General features: G+C 40.8%; 3 protein-coding genes and 1 pseudogene across 4 annotated transcripts; 2 read left to right on the top strand and 2 right to left on the bottom strand.

The window, feature by feature from the left end:
- Positions 1-4,123: 4,123 nt before the first annotated feature.
- Positions 4,124-7,540, bottom strand: LOC149667232 (uncharacterized). Of its 2 annotated transcripts, XM_089841363.1 has the most exons (10): positions 6,461-7,540; positions 5,881-5,978; positions 5,614-5,787; positions 5,386-5,528; positions 5,234-5,307; positions 5,122-5,171; positions 4,917-5,049; positions 4,620-4,794; positions 4,445-4,525; positions 4,124-4,381 (listed from the first exon to the last, which is right to left on the bottom strand). In XM_089841363.1, the coding sequence occupies exon 1, from the start codon at positions 7,538-7,540 to the stop codon at positions 6,764-6,766; it is 777 nt and encodes a 258-aa protein (XP_089697489.1). In that variant the 3' UTR covers positions 4,124-4,381; positions 4,445-4,525; positions 4,620-4,794; positions 4,917-5,049; positions 5,122-5,171; positions 5,234-5,307; positions 5,386-5,528; positions 5,614-5,787; positions 5,881-5,978; positions 6,461-6,763. The 2 variants fall into 2 exon arrangements, with proteins under 2 accessions (XP_089697489.1, XP_089697488.1); XM_089841362.1 differs by having other exon boundaries at positions 4,620-5,049.
- Positions 7,541-9,041: 1,501 nt separating this feature from the next.
- On the bottom strand, positions 9,042-13,633 carry LOC149667231 (uncharacterized). Its single transcript, XM_089841364.1, has 3 exons — positions 13,166-13,633; positions 13,021-13,097; positions 9,042-9,178 (listed from the first exon to the last, which is right to left on the bottom strand). Exons 1-2 carry the CDS (start codon positions 13,631-13,633, stop codon positions 13,083-13,085), a joined length of 483 nt encoding a protein of 160 aa, XP_089697490.1. The 3' UTR covers positions 9,042-9,178; positions 13,021-13,082.
- Positions 13,634-13,639: 6 nt separating this feature from the next.
- LOC149667230 (uncharacterized) lies at positions 13,640-15,541 on the top strand. The gene is made up of 3 exons (XM_089841365.1): positions 13,640-14,648; positions 14,707-14,840; positions 14,904-15,541. The coding sequence occupies exons 1-3, from the start codon at positions 14,390-14,392 to the stop codon at positions 14,955-14,957; spliced, it is 447 nt and encodes a 148-aa protein (XP_089697491.1). The 5' UTR covers positions 13,640-14,389; the 3' UTR covers positions 14,958-15,541.
- Positions 15,542-21,914: 6,373 nt separating this feature from the next.
- On the top strand, positions 21,915-22,827 carry LOC149667229 (large subunit ribosomal RNA; annotated as a pseudogene; the record flags this gene model as incomplete).
- Between the last annotated feature and the right edge of the window lie 1,254 nt (positions 22,828-24,081).

Raw genomic sequence — 24,081 nt, 5'->3', positions numbered from 1 at the left:
TCGATAAGAAAAAAACCTCAACCGGAATATAAGCCTGTAGCCCCATCTATACCTATTTTACCGCGAACTACTCCCTTTCTTCCAATTCCTATTACTGCAGCTAAGCCCGTAGTACTTGTACAACCACAGCCACCCAAAATAACCCCTCTTCCAAAACGAAAACCTTCACCACCACCCAAAATAACCCCTCCTCCACCACCCCCGAGACGCTCCTCTCCTCCACCACCCCCAAAACCTCCCTCTCCTCCACCGGCACCAGCACCACCAGCCCCGAAACAAACCCTACCACCGCCCCCGAAAACCTCTTCTCCGCCACCACCCCCAAAACCTCCCTCTCCTCCACCGGCACCAGCACCACCAGCCCCGAAACAAACCCTACCACCGCCCCCGAAAACCTCTTCTCCGCCACCACCCCCAAAACCTCCCTCTCCTCCACCGGCACCAGCACCACCAGCCCCGAAACAAACCCTACCACCGCCCCCGAAAACCTCTTCGCCGCCACCACCCCCAAAACCTCCCTCTCCTCCACCGGCACCAGCACCACCAGCCCCGAAACAAACCCTACCACCGCCCCCGAAAACCTCTTCTCCGCCACCACCCCCAAAACCTCCCTCTCCTCCACCGGCACCAGCACCACCAGCCCCGAAACAAACCCTACCACCGCCCCCGAAAACCTCTTCTCCGCCACCACCCCCAAAACCCTCCACTCCACCACCGCCCCCACGCTCAAGACCCCTCGCCCCCTTTGAACCATTAACACCCACACCTTCGCCCACACCCCCCTCATCTCCAGAGCTACCCGTATTACCGACTCCCTCCCCACCACCGGTTGATGAAAAACCCTTGTTTCCGCAGCCGGTTGATCCGCCGAAAAAAAAGCCTGAACCAATTATTCCCGAAGAGCCTAAGCCTATTAACCCTGAAGATTATGACAATTACACAGTATTGTTCTTACCTCAAACTTTTAAAGCCAGTAAAACGCCCGAGAAAAACGCCGAAGGGCTTTATCGAGCCGTAGCCAACACTTTAGAAAAATTAGTATTTAAAAAAATTCAAGTAACATACCACACAGTAGATAATTGGGGGTATGCTATCGTGTATAATTTCAAAACACCAGAATGGGTGGAAATTAAATTTTCTCCCCAAGTAGCTAAATTGCTTGGCGCTGACCCCGATAGATATTACTCCGGAAAACACCAACTAGGACCCTTGAGCATGACGTTAGAAGAATATACTATAGACAAAGACAATGCATACATAGAATATCGAGTCAATAGAACCATAAAGCGCTATACCCCCTGGGAAGAACCCTGGCTTTATTTCTTTTTTAAAGTGTCAGGCGAGTTTAGATCGACAGATGATTATAAGATTTATGAAGAAATTGCCGAAAACCTCCAAATAACTGCGCGCAATTTTGACCCTTTAAGATTACATCAGGCCGAATTTAGCGTTATTAAGCAAGGAGCGGAGCATTATTTTAGAATCCATTGTCCGGCAAAAATTGAAATGCTCTTCCCAAAGGAATTGCGTGATATATTAAATTTAGAAGCTGAATACGTTGGTGGGACGTTTCTATCCACTAAACCTTTAGAGCGTAATTTTACGCATTTCAAAACAACTAATGACACATTTGTAAATTATCGCGTTCATGACTCACTAATGCATCTATTTACTAAGACTAGTGTCGCAAAAATCAAAATACCCGCGGGCGATTATATTTGCGATTTTACGGCAAGCGGGGCCGTAATTCCCTTCTCTTTACATTTAAAAATCATAAACCAGTTATTGGGGGTTCAAGAATATATGCCTCGCCAGTATTTTAAAATGTACATTCTCAAAAATGCTCTGGAAGATAGATTTTATGTTCGTATCGAAATAGAGCCAGGTGTTCGCGTCTCGGTAGCTGGACCAATGGCCAAGTTATTTAACATTCCCGAAGAGGGAGAATTTTTTCAACACAGTCATTCGGGAGTGGCTCTGGTAAATCCTCGATTAAGAATAATGACCCTGACAGCGGATAATAATTTTTGGACTAGCGAATACGATGTGGATAGATTTCCAGAAGACCCAAATATGGCTGACCAGCCGTCCCTACCCGGATATCAACAGGATAACCCTCAAGGCAAACGAGTTGACAATTTTGCATGTGAAATTCCTCCCGGGGTTTATTATCATATTAGCGATGTTTTAAGTGCCATGGGCGAAGCCATGTCCCCGGCGCATAGGAAAAGTCTAAAATTTACGCAGAATGTAGACGGAACCGTGACGGTTTCAAAACTGAACGATACGGTTTCCATTTTGTTTCCCAAAACAACACCCGGGAGGGGACTGGGACGATTGCTAGGCTTTAGTGCCAATCAATTAGATCGGTATCTTAATAACGAGACTTCGGAGTATCCCGCGGATATCATGAGAGGCGTCGATGCCATGTTTGTCTATACCAATATTATTCGGCAACAGGTAGTAGGTGGTGGTCAAGCTCCTCTGCTACGTTTCATAAAAATGCCGGCTTTTTCGCTGCTAGACGAGGAGAACCAGGAAATATTTAATAATATCGACTTTTATCCAATTTCAACCAGCGATATACAAGAAATTGAAATTGAATTGAAATCCGATTACGGGGAAAATATCCCGTTTAATTTAGGCAAAGTATATATTAAACTGTTTTTTAGGCGTCGACGTCAATAGAACAGGAGCAATGGTGCCTAATAGATATACTCTGTATTTCCAAAGAGGATCGTCTCTGCCATCTTTACACGCGAACGTTTTCCAATCCGGAGGTCGCTTCAGTGTGGGCGGTATCTTTAATTCTTTATTGCGCAAAATTACGCCCTTTATTAGGCCGGCCATTAGTACGTTAGCGTCCGAAGCTGTTGGGTTAACGAGTAGAGTAATTAGCGATGCCCAAAACCCCGGAATATCACCTCGAGAATCGATTAAAAGAAATGTCAAACAATCAATAAATTCCCTACTACATAAAGGCGTGGACCGGTTCGTCAACACTCAAAGCGGGACGGGCCGAAAACGAAAGAGGACTGCTAAAACAAGCCGGAGCAAACGTGTTAAGCGACGCACTAAACGCGATTTTCTAGACTAATCATGTCGACCTACGAAAGTGTTCTTTCCGACTTTGAAGTATTTGAAAAGCCAGTGGTGAATAATAATATTGTGGGGACTAAAACGACTGCTCATTATCCCATTGCTCCCCTAACTAATGCTAAATATGTAGAATTTATCATTCCTCCCTCTAACAATTATCATGATTTGACTAAAACTCTTTTGAGATTAAAATTTCGCGTTTTGCACGAGGACGGCACGGTCGTTCCAGATGCGGAAAAGAAAGTCTCGGTGACAAATTTAATAATTGCCTCGCTATTTTGTCAAGTAGAATTATTTCTTAATGGCGTCGCTGTCCAGCAACCAAATAATATGTACCCATACATGGCCTATTTTAAAATACTTTTAAATTATGGACAAACGGCGGCCAATTCCTGGTTAACTTCTATGTTATATTATTTGGATACCATTATTGATCCGGCGACGGCTTTAGCGGACGCCGATATCAACAAAGAAGATAATGGTATTGGTCGTCGCGCTAAACGCGTGGCCCAATCAAAGACGTGCGATGTAATTGGCGAATTATTTTTGGATATGTTCAAAACGCCCAAATTCTTACTAGATAATATCGAGGTGCGAATTAGACTTCATCGAAGCTCCGCGGATTTCGCTATTATTCACAATGAGCAGGGCAAAAAGTATAAGATTGATTTAACGGAATGCACCTTGTTTACGCGCGAAATTGAGGTTAATCCCGAACTGCAACTAGCGCACGCCCAGATGTTAAACTCGGGAATAAACGCTCGCTACGAAATAAACTCTATTGTTATGAAAAATTTCTTAATAACCACCGGAACGCAAGATTTTATTAGGGACAGCTTGTTTACGGGGCAATTACCCTCGCGAACTGTCGTGGCTTTCGTTACTAATAAAAAATTTGTAGGGGAAGCAACTTCCAACCCCCTGGATCTCCAACACTTCAAACTCGATTTCATGCAATTCTCTTTAAATTCGCAAAATTATCCCGATATCCCCTTTACGCCCAATTTTGCCGACGACCAGTACGTTAGATGTTACAATTCTTTATTCGAGGGTCTCGAGATATTAGGTCTTGACCGAGGAAATATAATTTCTTACGATTTATATAAGAAGGGCTTTTTTGTCGTTGTTTTTGATTTGAGTAGAGAACATCTCGCTTCGTTAGGTCTAAATTCCATGCCCCAGACTGGTAACTTGCGATTATCGTTAAGATTTAGCTCTCCGCTAACCGAAAACGTCACGTGCATTGTCATGGCCGAATTTCCAAACAACCAATTAATAATATCTAAAAACAGAGAAATTATTTATAATCACCCCAACGTATAAAAGACTAAAACTTTATAAATACAATATCAGTCGCGAGCCAAGATGCACCAAGTACACACCGTCACGCCAAAGCTCGATATTTGCGTCATTGAATCTATTGAACCTAAAATATTAATTCAAAGATCGGATACGCGTACAAAAACTATATTAAAACCTAACGCCTGGTACGCTTTGTTTCGGTTTCAAAATGAACTCACGTCCTTTTTTGACGGAAAAATACCTCGCTATTATATTTGGTTGCCCGTCAAAGAGCGCATCAAGCTGGAATGCTTCGTCAACTCGAAAGATGAACGTCTAATCGATCTTCGATACTATGAACGAGGCAGCGGCAGTCGTTATTTCCTCAACTTTAGCACCAGCGAAGGATTTAGCCTGAACAAAACAGGATGGCAGACGTTGATCGACTTAAAGCCGTTGATTGACGAGGATCTCAAGGCTAAAGGGATAGCTGTCTGTCGCATGCGCGAATTAATTTTAAACGAGCTCACTACCACCTTGTTTGACGTCACTTCCACTTGCGCCAACGTCGAGTGTCGAAAACAAATATGCCACTCTCAAAGCTGCTCGGAATTTGACACAAATTTCAGCGATCGAGTCGAGCGTAATTTGCACGAAGCGCTGCCTCAACTGGATCGTGAGAAAATTTTGCATCAATTTGAGACCGAACACGGATGGATCGAGGATCAAGAGGATATTTACGCTTATTTTGTCAACAGTTTTGCCGATTTAAAGAATGCCTTGATTTATGGCTATTAAGATAAATGTATTGATATATCGTATTTGTTTAACTGATATTGTTTTTATAAAATACCTTTGCGTGTATTAAATAAAGTTGTTTATTGGGAAACCATTTAGTCGTTATTTATACTTGTCAAGACATGGATGCTAAAATTAGAAAAATTTATTACGACGTGGCAAATCCGGCCGCTTATGGGTCGCTAGCCAGATTACAAAAGGCCTTACCGGACGTGCCAAAAGCAAAATTAATCGCCTTTCTCGAGAAACAACCCGCCTATACGAAACATCGATTTCGACGTTTCCGATTCAAAACTAACCAAGTGTACGCCTCAACTATCGATGACGTTTTTCAAGCTGATTTGTTGGATCTACCGAAATTAAAACGTTTTAATAAAAATGTTCGCTATGTTTTGTGCGTCATTGACGTCTTAAGCCGCTACGGATGGACAGTACCTCTTAGAAACAAAACATCTGGCGAGGTTATCGAGGCTTTTAAAAAAATATTTCGAGAGAGGATCCCTTTAAAAATATACACGGACTACGGTGGGGAATTTAGTTCGCGCAACTTTGCCTCCTTCTTGAAACGAAACAATGTGCAAATACATTTTGCCCGGAGTCAGCATAAGGCTAGTTTAGCGGAACGCTTTATTAGAACAATTAAGGAACAAATTGCCCGGGTTATTACGGCCACGGGGAATAAAAATTACGTTAAATATTTACCTTTAATTACTCAAGCCTATAATGAACGGGTTCATTCAACTACTGGAATTGCACCGGTTCATGTTAATATAGATAACGAATCAATCATTTGGAATAAACTGTACGGGAAATCAAACGGCATTAATCGATACGCACCGAGGCTTAAAGTTGGCGATCACGTGCGTCTTTCTATAGCTAGTAGAGTATTTAGAAAAACCAGCTCGGGAGGCACCTTTACTGACGAAATATTTCGAGTTGTTGACGTCATACCCAGGTCACCGCCCGTCTATCGCGTAGCGGATTTAAAGGGGGAGCAAATTTTGGGTGTTTTTTACGGCGCCGAACTACAAAAAGTCTCGTTACCCGAGACGGGTCTTGTCAAGAATAAATTATGAACACTTCGCAAATAAACGCTCTCTTAACTTGCGACAAAAGAACGCGACCCTACTATTTAGGATGCTTCCCAGTAAACAGACTCCCAGAACGGCCAAAAAGGTCCAAATTTTGCTTTATATTCAATAATGAAGCAGCTGGAGAGGCTGGAGAACATTGGATAGCGTGCTTTTCTAACAATGACACGGTGGAAATGTTTTGCACTTACGGAAATTCGCCGCGATACTATAAAGTTAATTTAAAACGATACGGGAAACGAGTTGTTTACAATAAACAACAAATTCAACATCCATTCTTTCAACTGTGTGGCGTCCATTGTTGTCTGTACCTATCACTCCGCTGTAAGGGCGTAGCTAGAAAGACGATATTAGACGCCATCTATGACCAGAATCTTAAACTTAACGACTATGTCGCTTTATTATATTTATCTTTACATTTAAAAAAACATGTACACAGATATTGTTCGCAATAAAACAATTTTTTATTTGTCTAAATATTACATTTTTTTTTATTAATCAATATCGCGCCATTTATTATGCCTCTTTCTCCTCTCGTTAGATGGAACCAGAGGTCCTAAGTTTTGAAGCTCGTCTTTCTTTTTCCGAGGTTTTTTCTTTTTTTTCTTGTTTTTCTGTTTAGCGGAGGCCGTCTCAAACAGGTTTTCCAAGTCCGTTAAATTGTCCCCGTTTTCCTCCGCTAAATTCTCTTGTTCATCGACAATTTCCTCTTGTAAATCGTCGTCACGATTTGCATAACCGACAGCTCCTTCTTCTAGCTCTCTTTTTGGCGTGAAAAATGTGTTTTGCAAATGATTTGCAAGAACTTCGGCTTGCCGTTTCACCATATCTCCAACATAGGTCGGCCCAAATTGTTGGTAAAAATCTTCTGGTGTTGGTGTCCCCGCAGCCGTTTCGCTTTTGAAAACCTTTTGCCGAGGCTCGGCTCGTTTAGGCGTAGTAAAAGAACTGCCCGAAGCGCTTGTTGTCGGTGATGACGTGGCATAGCTCGGCCATGACAATTGTTTTTTTCGCGGGGGCATTTTAGGGGTGACCGGTAATGGCGGCGTGGGGACATTAGACATTGCCTGTGTTACGACCTCAAATTTAGGTAAAGGAATTTGTTTCTCGATACTTAAATATTTCTTAAAAGCGTCTAAATATTTATATAATTTATCGTAGGCATTCAATGGCGATTTTAAAATATCCTCAATCTCTCGGTCCAAAGCAGAGTGCTCTTGGGCAGCTGTTGAAGTTACTGCGCTAGCGGGCACAAGAACCATTTGTTTCATAGTTTAGCAGCTATGGCTTGGACAATCGAAGGCAAGATTGCGGCAAGCAACGTCGTAAGAAAACCACCTGATTGCTGCAACAACAGCTTTTTTTTGCTTTTCTGCGACAAGGTACTTGATCCGAGTTGTCTAATAATTTTCTTGTACTTTGCTAGCTTTTTCTTGCGGTCTTTACTCAAATAAATGCCCCCGCCCTTTAAATTCTTACAAATTGTCTGAATGCTCTTTAATTGAGGCGCGCTACTATTGTTTAAGAGGGTTCGCCGTTGTTTACAGCTAGTTTGACGCAAACTCTGTAAATAAGGGACAAATTTGGCAAACTTGGTCGAGGGACGCGCTACGACGAGCCGGGAGCGTTTTGCTGATCGACGTTTAACGTGTGGGGCCATTATTCAAATGACAATTAAATTTAATCGACATAGACATACATAGGTGATTCGTGAGGTAGAACTCGCGACCTTAATCGTAAATTTTCCGGAGTTTCTTGTTTTAAATCAATTAACAAATAGCTATAGGGTTCTCTAGTGGCTAGTCTGTACGCCTCCGTAATACGCTTCGGGTTATCTGGACTTATTTGTTGCGCCAAATATCTAATAGAGGCGACATCTCGAGGATTTTTCATTATTATAAAATAGGAAGAGTTTTGAGAAATTATCCGCGATTGGCTACCCTTGGGAAACAGTTGTTGAGTAATAATAATAACCGTATACCCTAAATGATGCGACGTCACGCACACTAAATCGGCAATATGAGCTTGTTTAAATAATTGGCTAGCTAAATCGTCTAGTATCAAGTAGGAGTCGCGATGAGTCTCCCAAAAATCCGGATCCGCCGTTGGCAAGCCTTGAATAAATTGAATTCCTGGAATCAATTGTTTCAATTTTTCGTAGTTTGGCTGCCAGGCGGCGTAGCAATAAATAACCTTTTTATGCGGCGGGTCAAACATAAGCCGATGATTTTGCAATAAGTTACTTAAAAGAAAACTCTTCCCCGCTTGCGTTGGCCCCACGATTAGAAACTGGGCGGGTGTTTGGAACTTTAAAGAATGCGAGACTGACTTGGTTGGATTCATCTTGATTAATAAACATTTTTATTTTAATTAACAGTTTATATATATATAATCAAAAATACAATTAACCCAAAACCCAAAGACCATTAATAAACACAAATTAAAAAATATTTAAACAATATAAACGAAACCCTTTTACCCAAAAAAAAAAAATCCCCTATGAAGTAATTGTTTTTTTAAAAAGTTTCTCTTCTAATTCCAGACAACGCTGGCGGAAGCGTTGCACGTTGAGGAGGTTAAAGTTGACGCGAGACTCGGAGGGTAGTTGGTACACACGCACTACAGAAGAAAACACGACGGATTTATGCGCACGCGCACTTTTTCGTTTCCCGACCGCTCGTTGTTGGTGGCTGGGCATGTTTGGATTAGAGGCTCGCAAACATCCTCGCCCTCGCTGGTCGGGAAGTCGGGAAACCCCTGACGCAGTGGTTTGTTGTTGCACGGTTTTTTGGAAACCATCGGACACGATGGGCTGTGTTTCCGATGTTCCCTCGATGGATGGTCCGTGCAACGCCACTGGTACAAGGCGATGCCGCAAAAGGCGCAGCGCGTCGTCTGTGTTTCTACATCTGCAAGATAGAAACCGTCTTTGGCCAGGGCTTCGATGGGAACGCAAGATTCCCACAAGCCCTCAAAAGTATGTCTTCGCCTAGCCTCGTAATTCATGCGAGAGAGATGTTGAAGCGGGTGTTGCCTCTTTGAAACCGTAGGGTCGACTGGTTGTCAAATCGGCGTTCAACAATCTCTTATTCGAGGTTTGGCGAAATCTTTTGGTGATTTTAACGGCCTCTAGCTGCAGCTTGTATTTATCCCGTTTAAAATTAAAAGGGACATTGACTGTAACTTCCTTTTCCGGATTCATCGCTACACTTTCAAAGGTTTCAAAGTCAAGTTTTTCAAGATTTTCTCGATTTAACGTCAACCCTTTAATTTTCTTGACTTCTTTTCCTTTGCTAGTGCGAAACGAGTAACTTTTGGCACCGGTACTACAAAAGGAAGTTATATAATCACCGCCGAGTTCATCCGCCCAGCAACCAATATGATTGCCAGTTGGAATGTCAAACTTTCCCGGTAGATGGCGGTAGATTATCGAGTCGGTGTCACAATACAAGGCTGCGCGGTCTAATCGAAGCAACATCTTGTTCAATTCGAGTCGCCCGTAGCAAGAAACAAAGCTCCCCACAATGGCCGACCCCAGTTTGTAGTCCGAAACGTAATCGCTTTTGGCTTTGTACGATAAAAGAGCGATCGACTCCGTAACTGGCCGTAAGTCGACTAATTCCAGAGTGTAATCGCTCGCGTATCGTATCAATTCGTAATAATTGTTGATAAAGATGCTGCGAATCTTTCCCGTATTCAGAGCCATGCGACCCCAAAGAGAATTTAAATTAATTTTAGCGATATTACGCAGTGAAGGATTTGATTGAATATCCGCCACGGTCAGAGAAAGCTTTTCATTCTTGTTTATATCAGCGATATACGCCTCTTTTTGCAGAGGCGTTTGAGCGTGAGCGGGAAATCCGGAATTCTTCACTTTTAGGGCGATAAAATCAGTCATGTACTGGGCGAAGAAATATTCCGTTTTTGGATAATGGTACACTTCGAATATATCGAGGAGTTTATATCCATGCTCCATAGCGGCATAGACTTCAACCGTTGGCCAGACTGATTCGAAAGCCCTTTCGTTGACAGTGTGATCGCAGATTTCCGCTCGCAATTCTAGACACGTGCGACAGAGGGCGTAGGCTAATTTACCACCGCTGCGGAAGGGAATTAAGGGGATGTGGAGATCTTGAGGGGGAAGCAGACGACAACTCATAACGCCAAAATACCACCCTGGCGATTTGTCAAAATCTCTGCTATAGATTATGGGGTGGCCGCTAGGGTACGGACAATCGCGACAAACTTTCGGGTACAAAGAAATAATATCCTTGTAGAAAATTTTCTCCTCACCTTGCACGTGGCAGTTAAGAACAAAATTTTCCGTTCGTCCCCCATAGAGAGCGCTACGGGCTGATATTTGAGGTCGAAAAGTTAAACTTTTGCAGAAAGCCTTTGCTTCGGCGTTTTCTTTTAAAAGCTTAGCAAATTGACACTCAAAGATCGAGGTATATTCATACCCGACCATCTTCTCTTTAATAAACAGCTCTCTATCTAAAGTTCGCTCGTACAGAAATCTGTTGCTGGCTTTGAGTTGGGTATTGTAGGCATTAAGTTTTTGGCATGGACAACCGTGAAAGTAGCAACCGTGGAAATCGTAGATTTTGGGAGGAGTTTCGCTATAGCCGTCCACTAAATAGCGACCCACGCGGTACTCGCCCCCGTAGCTTAAAGCAGTGCGCAATTTTATATTTTCAGTTTTCTCCACCCAAGCGAGATATTTTAAGCTAATCTGACTGTGATTAAATTTTGCGTTATAGCCGTTAGAAGGAACAATACCCATGCTGTAAGGTTTATAGTAATTGTTAAGATAAATAGTGGTTAGAGCACCCGCCAAAGTAATATTTTTTAAGCAAAAAGGGTCTAATTTGGTTAGATCTACGTAAATTTTTCTAAAAGCTTCGACGCCTTGTCTTAGGACTTTGACGTCTTGAATGCAATATTTAATAAGCTCCTCTTTGATGTTGTAAATAGATCCTTCCATTGACGCGTACCAAGTTTGAAAATCTCGATAATCATTGGCTTTCATTTGAGCTACGTTAAAGTACGAAGCTTCAGGGATGACGCCAATGTAATTAAGATTTTCTTCGGTATGAAAATCAAATGGAAAGAATCCTTTCGCCACATCGCCGAGGCTAAACATGCTGGTGAAATTACGCAGAGGTTGACTAATGTAATTGAAGCTATCGAGGAATCTAATTTGCGGTCCCTCGAGATGAATCATGAGAATTTTACTGCCGTCAAAAATAACGGCAGGGGTGACGTGTCTATGAACTAAAGCGTTAAGAATTAAGAAGTTATCAAAAGCTTTCGCGTAATGAGCTACGACTTGAGTGTTAGTAAAGCGCGGTTGGTACGTTTTACGTTTCTGTCCAGTCAAAACTACCTGCTCGACGCTAAATAAATAATTTAAAAATTGCTCGACGCAATTGGCGCCGTAAAAAATTTTGGTTTCAAAGCCAGCTTCAGTCTCTACGTCGCAAACTAGTAAAATGGGGACGTGGATATTATTTCTAAGAATAGTCTCAATGTCGTAATAAATAAACCGCGAGGCTTTCATTTTGGTTTCCAAAGGCATAACAAAATGTTCACCTGGCGGATGAACTATTTTACACTGAGAGCATTCGGGATTGCAGTCGTGGTCGTCACCCATCAGTCGCCCACATTCTAAACATCGTTTTTGGCTCGCGCAGGTGCCATTAAGTAAATGAGTTTCGTAGCAGGGGCCCGGGAAAAAGTAGCGGTGGCATTCATCGCAACGTTTTAAAACGTCCTCGTTGGTTAAATGAAAAGCTTCTCCTTGGCACCGAAAACATATATAAGCTTTTGTATCCTCGGGGCATTTATGCTCTTTTAACAATTCACGTTTGTAAAATGATTTCAAGCATAAATTGCAAGAGGTAACACCGCCCATCATGCCGTGCCAAGTTTTCGCGGGGTGGATATGGTCGCCAATTTTTAATAAATAGATAAATTTAGGAGCTTGGGGGCCTTTGAAAAATATGGTAAAATTATTCGCAGCATCAACGATTACGATTCGATAATGGGGAACTAAATAATTTTGAAATTTTTGAATATCTTCTAGAGTAACGAAACCTTCGGGGACTCCGGCTTTTCGGTGCAAGATTTTTGCAATATTGCCCACGAGGGTGCTATTGCGTTTCAGTTTGTCAAAATTGTTCTGGTTAAAGGGAGGACCTTGCTTATTTTGTTGATAAAAATTGCGATCGGCCATCTCTTTACCCAGAACTAAACTCCGAGCAAAACAGAGATTATCATTATTTTCCATAAAAATAAATTGGTTATTTTGTTTAACGAAATAATCCAAATTAACCAAAGTTCTATTTTTTATAGATTTATAATAAGTTCCTATATTTGCATCGAGGTTTAGAAAAATTATATCAAACTGAAAATCTTCGCCATTAAAGACAAAGTCCCGACTAGATTGCGTTACTCTATAGATGGTTCGCATGATTCGCTTACTGGTGAATTTGTCAATTTTTATAAATTTAATATTAACGGGGGTCGTCAATCCGGGGGAGCTTAAAACAAATCGAACCCGATTATACCCGGGATTCTCGGTTACTAATTTGCGTATAACTTCGTCGAGAATTTTTCGAAAAATTCGAAAAAAATCTCGCGTTGGAATGTCTTCCAGATTTTTGAAAGCTATACGCAAATCGATTTGTTTACAATGCCACTTGCGACTCGTTTTGTCAATCTGTCGCTCAATTGTGTAGTACCGGTTTACCTGTGCGTGTTCCTCTCCGCCACTACCCTCCGAGTCACTCCCGCTGCTGCCGCTGCTCGAACTCATTTTTTGAATCTCTATCAGAAATAAAAAAAATTGGAACAAAATTTTTGGTTTGTAAATTTATTGTTAATAAGATACTTACTTTGCTTGGCGGCTGCTGAGCGGCTTCTGCGTCGTTCTTCACGTCGTCCACCAAGCGATGGAAAGCGTTTAGAAGTTTGACGGCGTCTTTGTTTTTAGCGTCAACGACTCTTTTTAGCCGCTTATGTCTACACTCCCACAGTTTGTCCGCCTGGGCGTCTTTTATGTCTTTAAATTTATATATACTGATATCTATGTAGAAATCCCCTTTTCGCGGGGGGATTTTAGTTTCAAAATATTGCCCGTCGCTTCTCAAGCGATAGGACCCCTCAACCCCGTTGACGCCGACAACGTGTTTCTGCAACACGTCCTGGACAAACTCCTCGTCGTCAGAATCGAGGAGGATCTCAACGGGGTCGGGTTTTACAAATTGACTCAGCGTTCGTTGACCGTTGCTGGATCCTTGTCGATTATTAGGAGAAGAAGGTGGAGATTCAAACATAGATTGAGACTCTTGGTACTTGTTCATGGCTGGATCGATTGTGAAAATCCAATACCCATGCTCAAGCTTTTATACCCAAAATCTCAGGGCCATTTTTTTTAGAATACAGGCTTAGACATGGTTTTTTTTATTAAGAATTTAAAAAATATAATTATGTCTGATACGCTATTTTTAATTTGACCTAAAAACATTTTTTTATTGTGGAGTTGGTACTAAAGATTATAGAAGACATTAGGATATCTATCTATATAAAAAATACCTCTATAGTTTAATATTAATATACATTTATTTAGATTTAAATCATGTCAAAAAAACAATTTCCGTCCCTCCCAAAGTAATTAGTTTTAACCTTCACTAATAAATTGTTTTTCTTATATAAAGCGATCTCGTGAGAATTATTCAAATTATTCGAAACACGCCTAAACAAGCTTTTGCATACGAATAATATTTGTCCCCTTAGGCATTTATCAAAGTAACTTCTTTTTAACCTTCGCTAAAGGGTTTTTTATATAACACGATCTCGTTTGAATTATTTAAAACACACCTAGACAACTTTTTTGCATACGAAAAAAAAACTTAGACCTCGGAGAGATTTTGTAATTTTATACCTATATATCTAATTAACTTTTTGGCTATTTATTAAATTTTAAAAATCTTGAAAGTATTGGCTAGACACTATTAGATTTGACCTCGCTAATTTTGTATATAAGCCCCGTGTTTCAAAATGAAAGTTATCAGTTGTTTAACTTCTGTTTCTGAAACACCAGTCCCAAAAACTTTAAGATGTCTTTCTCTACCGCTCCTCGTTTGCCCTGCCTGCCCGTGATTAAAATCCATCCGGCAGCGCTTACTCCCCGTCGTGCCACCCCCCAGTCGGCCGGACTGGACTTATATTGTCCAGTGGATACCGTAATCGACCCTCACGGTATCAAAATCGTGTCGACTGGGTTAGGCGTGATGCTGCCCGAGAACAGCTACGGCCGCCTTGTTGGCCGTAGCAGCTTAACAGCCCAAGGGCTGTTTGTCGCCGAGGGGACGATAGGTATGTTTATTAGTTATTTTATAGTGCTTAAAAGTATAATAATTCTTAACAATAATAGACGCCGACTATCGGGGACCCATAAAAGTCGTCATAGCCAACGTCGGGGACACCGCCTACAATATTCGGCGGGGCAATAGGCTTGCCCAATTGATAGTGACCCCGGTTATATTGTTAAGACCGGTGGAAACGGCGGTAAATATTTTCAAGTTTTTAATTTAGGTTTCAGCACGTAACACATTTTTATGTTGTTTCTAGACTTTGACCCCGACGGCACGCGGCAGTGGGGGGTTTGGGTCGACCGGTGTTTAATCTTTTTAAATGGTGGTGGGTTTTTCATATAAATATTTGTTATTGTATATATTATATTGTTTGTTATTAAAAAATCTTTATTTCTATATTTGTTATTCTTGTCAGACTTATAATTATAGGCTTATTTTCTAACTCCACCTTAATTAACCTATCCAATGATATTATCTCTTTACTTACGCTCCGCCTAATGTGACAAATAGGATCCAATTAAAACTGCCTCTTACCTCTCTAGTTTGTTACATATAGCACGTACTAGCAATTTAAATATCATTTGCTATCATAGCCCTCGCAATATGTTGGGCCTCATTTTCTTTTTTGTTTACGGGTTAATAGTCAACGTTTTGTTAACTCTTTACGAAATTGAACGGCGAAACAGAAAACAATTAGAAAATAAGCCCAAACGTCCCTCCGCCGATTGCACTTCCGAGTCAAATAACGATACAGGGTCAACGTGAAAAATGAACTCTTTAAAACATGTTTGTTTATCCTTGTTGGTTGTTGATTATTTTGTAATATATATTCTGTATTTATTTATCACCCATATCTGTACATCTTATAAAAAGTAAATATTTGATGTCTTAAAATCTGTGTTTTTATTAACTTTAGGCTTACAGAGAAAAAAGGGTAACACCCAATGTTAGCAAGCCAGGGATGACGTCAAGGTTGACTATAGTTTTAGTTTTAGTTTAAGTTAAGAAGATGATGTCATGGGAGGGATGAAACTAACAGCTCGGGCTAGTCTAGACTTGTCTGAAAAGTTTGGTTTGAGTCTGGTGGATGGGGAGAGGGCGGCCATCTTGGGGTGGCGGCCATCTTGGATCTCTGCGAATCTAGGTAGTCCCTACTACTCATTTGGATAGCCAATTTCAAGCGCGCTCACAAGTTTGCAGTTACTGCGACGGTTATCATCATTACAACGACTGTCGCGCCGAGAAGCCACGGTGCGTCAATTGTTCCGCTAGCAACAAGAATAGGAGGAGTACTTACCCGACAGACCACGAAGCATCTTCATCCTATTGTTCAGTGTACCGCCGGGAAATAGAACGCTTTCAATCACGAATCAACTACACCGCATAGTAAGTTTTTATTTAGTTTTATTCTATCGCGCAGTTCGGGTCGTTTTTATATTTTTAAACTTTTAAAACTTTTAACATAACTTAGTAACTTAGTAACTTAATAATACAATGTCACGGTTCGAATATCCAATTGAGGGTGACGCGCAGTGTCCGCGTTTCACTAAACATTTCGCGTCTCACGCGGCATGGCGCTCCCATGTCGTTTCACATGGTCTAAAGCATGAGGACATATCGTATGTTTGCAAAAAATGCTTCAAGTCTTATCCCACTATCTTCGGCGTATCAAGTCATTTTTCCGCATGCCCGCCTCCTTCGGTCGCATGCAATGGCCCACCAACTAGTCCTCCTGATTCGCATTCTTGTGAGTGGTGTGATTTCTCTTGTCTTACACTCCGAGGCTTAGGGGTACACAAGCATGTCCGCCACCCTGCAGAATATGCTCTTGCCAACCAACACTCCGGACAATATCGCTATTGGCACAGGGACGAAACTAACCACTTGGCCAGCTTCGAGGCGACTTTACCACCAAACGTATCCAATATCAATATGCGGCTTGCAGAACTTTTTCCGGAACGTCCAATAACAGCAATTAAGGCCAAACGTCGGGACAAAGGTTATAAGGAACTTGTTCGGAATATTCGGACTTTGCCTAACTCAGCTAGTGAACCATTGGTTGACGACACATCGCTTCCGGAACCCCTCATGATTACCGAAAATAATATGGACTTTCGGGAGTATTTTTCATCTTACGCTATCAACGCTACAACACCCGAGTTATTACGGGTATTCGCTAATCGCATCTTAACGGACGAGACCAACATCCTGGTAGATATAGAAAAGATCCTTTCTGAGCGGTACCCGAAAACGGAGAAGAGGCCCTACTCTCGGCAAACTGGGGGTCCTCGTCGAGCCATGAAACCCCGCCAACACCCCCAATGCCAAACATTGTTTAAATCTAACCGGAGGAAGCTGTCCAAGTTAATCTTGGATCCGTATGATGACGCCCAGGACGTTCCTAGTTCAGAGGACATCACTTCAACGTTTGGCTCTCTTCTCTCGTCCAAATCACCGCCTGATAACGATCCTTATTCGACCAAAGATAGACTGATGTCGACTTATTTTCCGGTGAGTACTCATGAAGTAGTTGCTGTCTTGAAACGCCAAGGGTCAACTTCAGCGGGTCCCAATGGGCTAATTCACAAAGACTTGCGGACGTTTCGCGTAGAGGACCTCGCGTTTTTATTTAACATATTTTTTATATCAAAGACTTTACGGCGTGTCTTAAAGTCTGTCGAACTGTGATAATACCCAAGGACGGTGATCTAACGAGTGCGACTAATGGCGTCCAATAACCATTTTATTGATTTTAGTCCGGCTCTTTCATAACGTTCTCGCCCATCGGTTAAACGCGGCAATCAGGTTAAATCCGGCACAACAGGCATTTATTGCGGCGGACGGTACTATGGCTAACACGCTTCTTCTCGACTTCGGAATAAATGACGCGAAGAAACGTCGGCACCCGCTCGCGTTGGTCTCGGTCGATTTGGCCAAAGCGTTTGATTCCATCGGACATCATAGTCTTCAGCGCGCTTTGGTGCGTCTCGGTGCTGAAGCTGAAACGATTAATTATATTTTAAATACTTACCGTGATGCGTCGACTTCTATTTCCTGCGGCGATTCTACTAGCGGACCTTTCCCTTTAACTTGCGGGGTAAAACAGGGCGACCCGTTGTCCCCGGTACTTTTTAACGCGGTAATGGACGAATTGCTCGAGACTCTACCATCTGATGTGGGCATTCGTGTGAATAACGCGCGCATTAACTTCCTTGCCTTTGCCGATGATTTATTTTTCGCAGCCGAGTCGGAATACGGTATCCGCCGCCTTTTATCTACGGCTACTGACCTCTTTGCTGCCCGTAGTTTGCGGGTTAATGTTAGCAAATGCTATTCCTTGGTGTTCCGGAAACATGGTTCCTCTGGCCAGCATACGGTCCCAGCAGGATCAGCCTTCGAGCTCTGCAACGACAAGAACCGCTCGGTGGCCGTACAGGACTGTTTCAAGTATCTTGGCATCCATTACTCTCAGAACGGCAGGACCTCACCTACTGTCACTAAGATGGAAACATACTTAGAACGCCTCCGTCGATCATGTTTGAAGCCACAACAAAAACTAGTAATTTTAAAAACTTTCTTACTATCGCGATTTACACATATTTTAACTCTGTCTAGTTTATCTAGGCGCCTTCTTACAAGGCTTGATTCTTTGGTACGATTATTTATACGCAAAATTTTAAAATTACCTCATTACACGCCCCTAGCTTTTTTTATATCTCCAGCAAGGAAGATGGTCTAGAACTTTTAAATTTTTCCAAATCAATGCCATTAAATGCGTTAAATAGACTTATTGCCCTTGTCAATAACCCTTCACCGGTCATTCGTGCGTTACTCGAAACTAATTAAGTCACGCGATTTCTCCGTAATTGTCGTACATTGCTTGGTCCCGGTATTAATTCCCAGTCGGACTTGCAGTTGTCTTTCTTAACGTCTTTCTCCCATTCGGTATATGGTACGGGCTTGAACCAAGGCGATCGTTCTATTTCAAATCACTGGGTTAGTATAAGAGCCCAGGATATGGATGCCCGCCTATTTATAATGCAACTTAAACTTCGTCTAAATTTACTGTCATGTAAAGGTATGCCTTCGAATCGTGGGGATCGCCTATTTCGGGCTGGCTGTGGTAGGGTCGAGTCACTGAGTCACATATCCGGCAATGTACGTCGGTTTCTGATAAAAGGATTGAGAGGCATAATAGGGTCTTGTTTCTTTTGGATAAGTCTATAACTCTGACGGAATATGTCAAATTGCGTGAACCAATCTTTTCTGCTAATGCCACGGATGGCTCTCAGTCCATATTTAAGCCTGATATAGTCCTTGTGTCCGGCACTAAAATAATTGTAATGGACGTGGGTATTTGTTGGAAAACCTATAGCCTTCTCTCACCAGTTAAAAGCACGAACCTATGATACCCCAGCTTTCGGCTTCATCCCAATAGAAGCCTTCACTTTCACGCATTGACAGTTTCCGGCAGGGGACCATTTGCCTCTGGTAATAATGAAATATGCTTAGAGTTGGGCCTAGGCAGAGGTTTCAGAATTAAGGCAGTTGCCATAGTCATGGATCGCACCTATTTCTTGTATCAGGAATTTATGAAACGGGGACTTAAATCGTAATTATACAAAAACGTCTTTGTTTGGACCAAGACCGAAAAAACCAACGATATGAGTGAGGTTTATCAATTGACTGAAGTTCAGATATTGAAATTTTTCTTTAAGTATTTCTAGTAGTTTAATCCTTAATCACTATTTAATTCAATCAACTGATTTTACTCTTAATCGATCTATTCCCTCTAAATTTATTCAAAAAATTGCATATCTCCGCTTTTTCAAGAACAATTCCATTTTCCGAAAACATTTTATCATGAAATTAATTATTTTGAAGGGATTTCGTGTCGTTGCACATTAACTTGTAAGCACCTTGACGGACATTGGTTTAAATGTTAGTGGCTTGAGAAATTTTCAAGTTTGCACCAAAAAATGTTTTTTCAATGGTTACAATTTGCTGAGAAGAGTAATTTATTTTGCTCGGACTAATAAAATAATGTCGTTTATCAAAGGAAAATTAACAACTTTTGTCCCATGTGGTACCTTTTAGTAGGTAGCTCTCCTTTCATGGACGGGAAAAATATTTTATAAGCATAAAAATAACCAAAGGTTAGTGTAAAGATTCCATAAAAAGAAAAATTTCTCAGTACTGTACAATGTCATTTTATATTCTTTTCAGCGGAATTAATACGTAAATGACTTCACTTACTTTGCAGTCATCCGTGCTTGCAGTGTATGGGTGCTCTTATTAGAAATTCAGTGGAATATTACAAATATTAATTATTGATCCCTCTAAACGTACTCCCTTCAAAATAATTAATTTCATGATAAAATGTTTTCGGAAAATGGAATTGTTCTTGAAAAAGCGGAGATATGCAATTTTTTGAATAAATTTAGAGGGAATAGATCGATTAAGAGTAAAATCAGTTGATTGAATTAAATAGTGATTAAGGATTAAACTACTAGAAATACTTAAAGAAAAATTTCAATATCTGAAACTTCAGTCAATTGATAAACCTCACTCATATCGTTGGTTTTTTCGGTCTTGGTCCAAACAAAGACGTTTTAGTATAATATGTGTCACTTCAGTCTTAAGGCAGTAGTCAATTCTTAACAGGCTGAAAATGTCATTTCCCGTCCCTATTATCTAAGGAACCAAAAATGCTATTTGTTAGCGGTTTTGAATAAAATATAAAACGAAATCATCTTTGGTTTGTCATACATTATTGATAATGATGGCACGAGATATTAGTGAGTATTAAATAAAATTAATAGCCTTTTCAAAATCGTAAAGTTAATTTCGTAGAACTGTTTACTTCTTAAATAAGTGCATTGATTATGGCTAAAAGTGCGCCTCTTTTTAGGGTAGAAAGAAGCTAAAATACCATTTTTTTAGAAAATTTGTGGCAATAAACAAGATAATTAGCAATAATCAGGGGTAAAAACAAATCCAATTTAGTAAAATTTTGGAGCAGGGGAAATATATTCAGTTGATAAAACTTGATAATTCCAAAAACAGGTGAACATTTAGCCGCTCATAACAACCTAGCCTAACATAAGCTTAACCCTGTATCTAAATTTCACATGATCTATTACATCATAAATCAAATGGGTCTTAGGTTGCCTATTTATACCCTTGATGATCAATACATATTCTTGATTATTATAATAATTTGCCCTAATATGTTAAACTTACAGTTTTGGAGACTTGAGAGACCACAAAAATCCGAAATTGCGTTCTAACATATGAATGCTCACTGAGAATAGCCAAAATAAAATTAATATATAATTAAAAAATAATGAAACCCTGTATACCTCATATGGAAGTGTTGAATTAGCTGCGCTTACGTAAACACCACTGTCTTAACTGCCAAGCAAAAACACTCTTTGTCATCTTTTCAGTAGTATTTTAAGTGTAAAACCTAGGGTTGGGAACTTAGGATATGTTTCTAGCATGAAACGAAGCAGACTAAATCAAATTCCAAAACAGAGCTGGAAATCAGCTTTTTTTATAATCATAAAGGACGAAAGACGCTATAAAGAGTATATTACACAGACTTACCAAAATTCAACTTAAGCCTTGGCCAAAACGAACGTCGAAAAATTACTTCAAACGATATTAAAACCTCTATTAACTGTAATTATTTACCTGAATTACTTTTTTAGACGAAAATTGGACCTGATAAAAACAATTTTGGTTTTTAAGGGCGTTATAGTTCATATAGAAAATCCAAATAAAGGTGTTAAAGCTCGGATGAAATATAAAAAAAATAATTAGCGTTGCCTTACAGTCGTCTGCTATCATAGCCCACTCGATCACGCGCGTCACGACGCAAGCTGCTCGCGCTCGAGCAGCGCAGCGTCCAGGAGCGCGGATCGAGTGGGCTATGCTGCTATGAAATAAACTTTCTTACTGTCGTCTGCTATGAAATAGGGAATTCGAGGCATAATTAATTAGTTAAATTACAAAAATTAGACTTCAATTATTTAAAAACTAAGCAGGTAAGTTTTTCATTTAGTAAATGCTTGTTAATTTGAAAGTATTCCGAAAACTAACTTCGCTGTAGTTTTTCCGTATCGCCTATGACAAAATCCCCAAAAAAACCAGGTAAAATGTAATGCTTTTTCTATGGGACGCTAACCCTAAAAATGTGATTTTTTTCGTTTAGCATTACAAACGGGTATCAAGTCATATCTACAAGGGCCTACCGGCCCTGTAGAATATCTAGCATTGTATAATTTTAAAATTGATTTAATTTACTGGTTATAACTCTTTTTTTTATAATTTTACTTGTGCATTTTTTTCTTGGTTTTATTATTACTCATTGTATTTATCTATTTTTAGTTACTTCCCATGATAGGCATAGCCTTAATTCCAACCGGGGTCATGGTGAGGTATTTACCGGCTCTAGTCCGAGGACAGTGTCAGGTGGGGAGTTTGACTGGGGCGGTACATCTGTCAAAAGGTAACGCAGGTGTCCTAAGGCGAGCTCAGCGAGGAAAGAAAACTCGCGTAGAGCAAAAGGGCAAATGCTGGCTTGATCTTGATTTTCAGTATGAATACGGAACGCGAAAGCGGGGCCTATCGATCCTTTTGACTTTTAAGAGTTTGAAGCAAGAGGTGTCAGAAAAGTTACCACAGGGATAACTGGCTTGTGGCGACCAAGCGTTTATAGCGACATCGCTTTTTGATCCTTCGATGTCGGCTCTTCCTATCATTGCGAAGCAGAATTCGCCAAGCGTTGGATTGTTCACCCAATAATAGGGATCGTGAGCTGGGTTAAGACCGTCGGGAGACAGGTTAGTTTTACCCTACTGTAGACTCGTCGTTGCGATAGTAATCCTGCTCAGTACGAGGGGAACCGCAGGTTCGGACATTTGGTACATGTGCTTGGTCGAGCGGCGAATGGTGCGAAGCTACCATCCGTGGGATTATGACTGAACGCCTTTAAGTCAGAATACCGTCTAGTCGCTGCAACGATATCGTTCGTGCCTTTTGCGTTTGTTGGCTACGCTAGTCGAGACGTTTTCTTATTTTTTTATACACAAGTTCCTTAACTACGGTATCCTTATTTATAGAATATAACGTTTTTAAATCTTTTTTTTTGTATGTCCACAAACTACGGGAGGTTTTTATTTTTTTGGAAAGAAAATGGTCATAATATTAATAATCAGTTGTGGAGTCCGCGTTTAGTCTAGGCGTCCCTGTTTACTATCTGCCCAAACCATTGCTTGAAAATGACACCCTGCTTGCTGCTCCTAAATCCTGCACCTGACGTATCGTCGCTCAATGCTAGGTATGATATGAAGTCGGAGGGGAAGTTCGGAAGCCTGTGAGCATTCATATATGCTATAGTTATACAATATATAGAGATGTACGTACGTATATATGTATGTATTTGTTCATTCATTCATTCATTCATTTCTTTCCTTTTAGCAGGAATCCCGTTACCTTGATTGCCTGCCTGCATGCATGCTTGCTTGTTTGCCTGCCTGCTTGCTTTATACCTTCCAATCATTCATTCAGTCATACATTCATTAATTCAATCATTTAGTTACTTGCTTACTTACCTACTAACTTACATACTTACTTATATATATTTATTTTGGTCACCCAAACTTTTATGAATTAAGCTACGTGAACGCAGAAATACATCCTGAACATTAGCATAACTTAAAGCAATGTAAATGTTATTCTCTAACTGATGCTATTATAACTATTTATTTTATTTTTCGGGGATAGGGCGTTAATAAAGAAAAATACGGTAATGTGAGTAAGCCGTCTTACACTTCATTTCCTCACCATAAAACACTGTCAATGAAAGTTTACCTTAATTCCGTTAACTTATATTAACCTCGCACTCCACTAACACCCCCCTCCCTACCACCAACCCACCCACCCTCCCTCTTTCTTCCCTTCGCATATTGAAAAAAGAGAGTCAATTAAAATTGTTCATCGTTAGTGAGTTCAAGTTTTTAACGGACTTTGGGAAAAATGATTGGAATGTTAAAAATTTGAAAATTCCCAAACTGGTAAGTTTTCCCTAATACTTATGTTCCACGGTACTATTATGGAGCGTGTTCGTTTTGTCTTTCAATTTAAACCATCATTTGATGCAAATTGTCTCTACTATTTCAAGCATCAATTTGTGGTAATTGAAAGACAATGAAATACGTCACTTCTCCCGGACCTTCCGGCGAGAACGAAAGTCTAGCCGACTTTCGGCCGTCGAAGCGATAATTTTATCAGCTAGTCCCAGATCGTCCTCGTAACGGAGGTGCGACGTTGGTGGGCCAATAGGTAATAATTGCTTTTCGATGGTGAGTTTGTCTCGTAAAGGGCAATAGTCCAAGTATCTCAGCGTTCACGCTCGAACACGGCGATTG

This window comes from Phalangium opilio, unplaced genomic scaffold (assembly GCF_054372755.1).
Source record: "Phalangium opilio isolate 3A_F unplaced genomic scaffold, DU_Popi_V2 ptg000059l_1, whole genome shotgun sequence".
Classification (NCBI taxonomy): Eukaryota; Metazoa; Arthropoda; class Arachnida; order Opiliones; family Phalangiidae; genus Phalangium; species Phalangium opilio.
Note: the sequence above shows the minus strand (reverse complement) of the source record. Positions and strands in the feature narration are given on the sequence as shown.

Coding starts and splice junctions, on each gene's coding strand:
- LOC149667232 (XM_089841362.1), bottom strand. CDS start 7,540: ATGAAACAAATGGTTCTTGTGCCCGCTAGCGCAGTAACTTCAACAGCT.
- LOC149667231 (XM_089841364.1), bottom strand. CDS start 13,633: ATGAACAAGTACCAAGAGTCTCAATCTATGTTTGAATCTCCACCTTCT.
- LOC149667230 (XM_089841365.1), top strand. CDS start 14,390: ATGTCTTTCTCTACCGCTCCTCGTTTGCCCTGCCTGCCCGTGATTAAA. Junction 14,649..14,706: donor TGTCGCCGAGGGGACGATAG/GTATGTTTATTA, acceptor TAACAATAATAG/ACGCCGACTATCGGGGACCC. Junction 14,841..14,903: donor TAAGACCGGTGGAAACGGCG/GTAAATATTTTC, acceptor TGTTGTTTCTAG/ACTTTGACCCCGACGGCACG.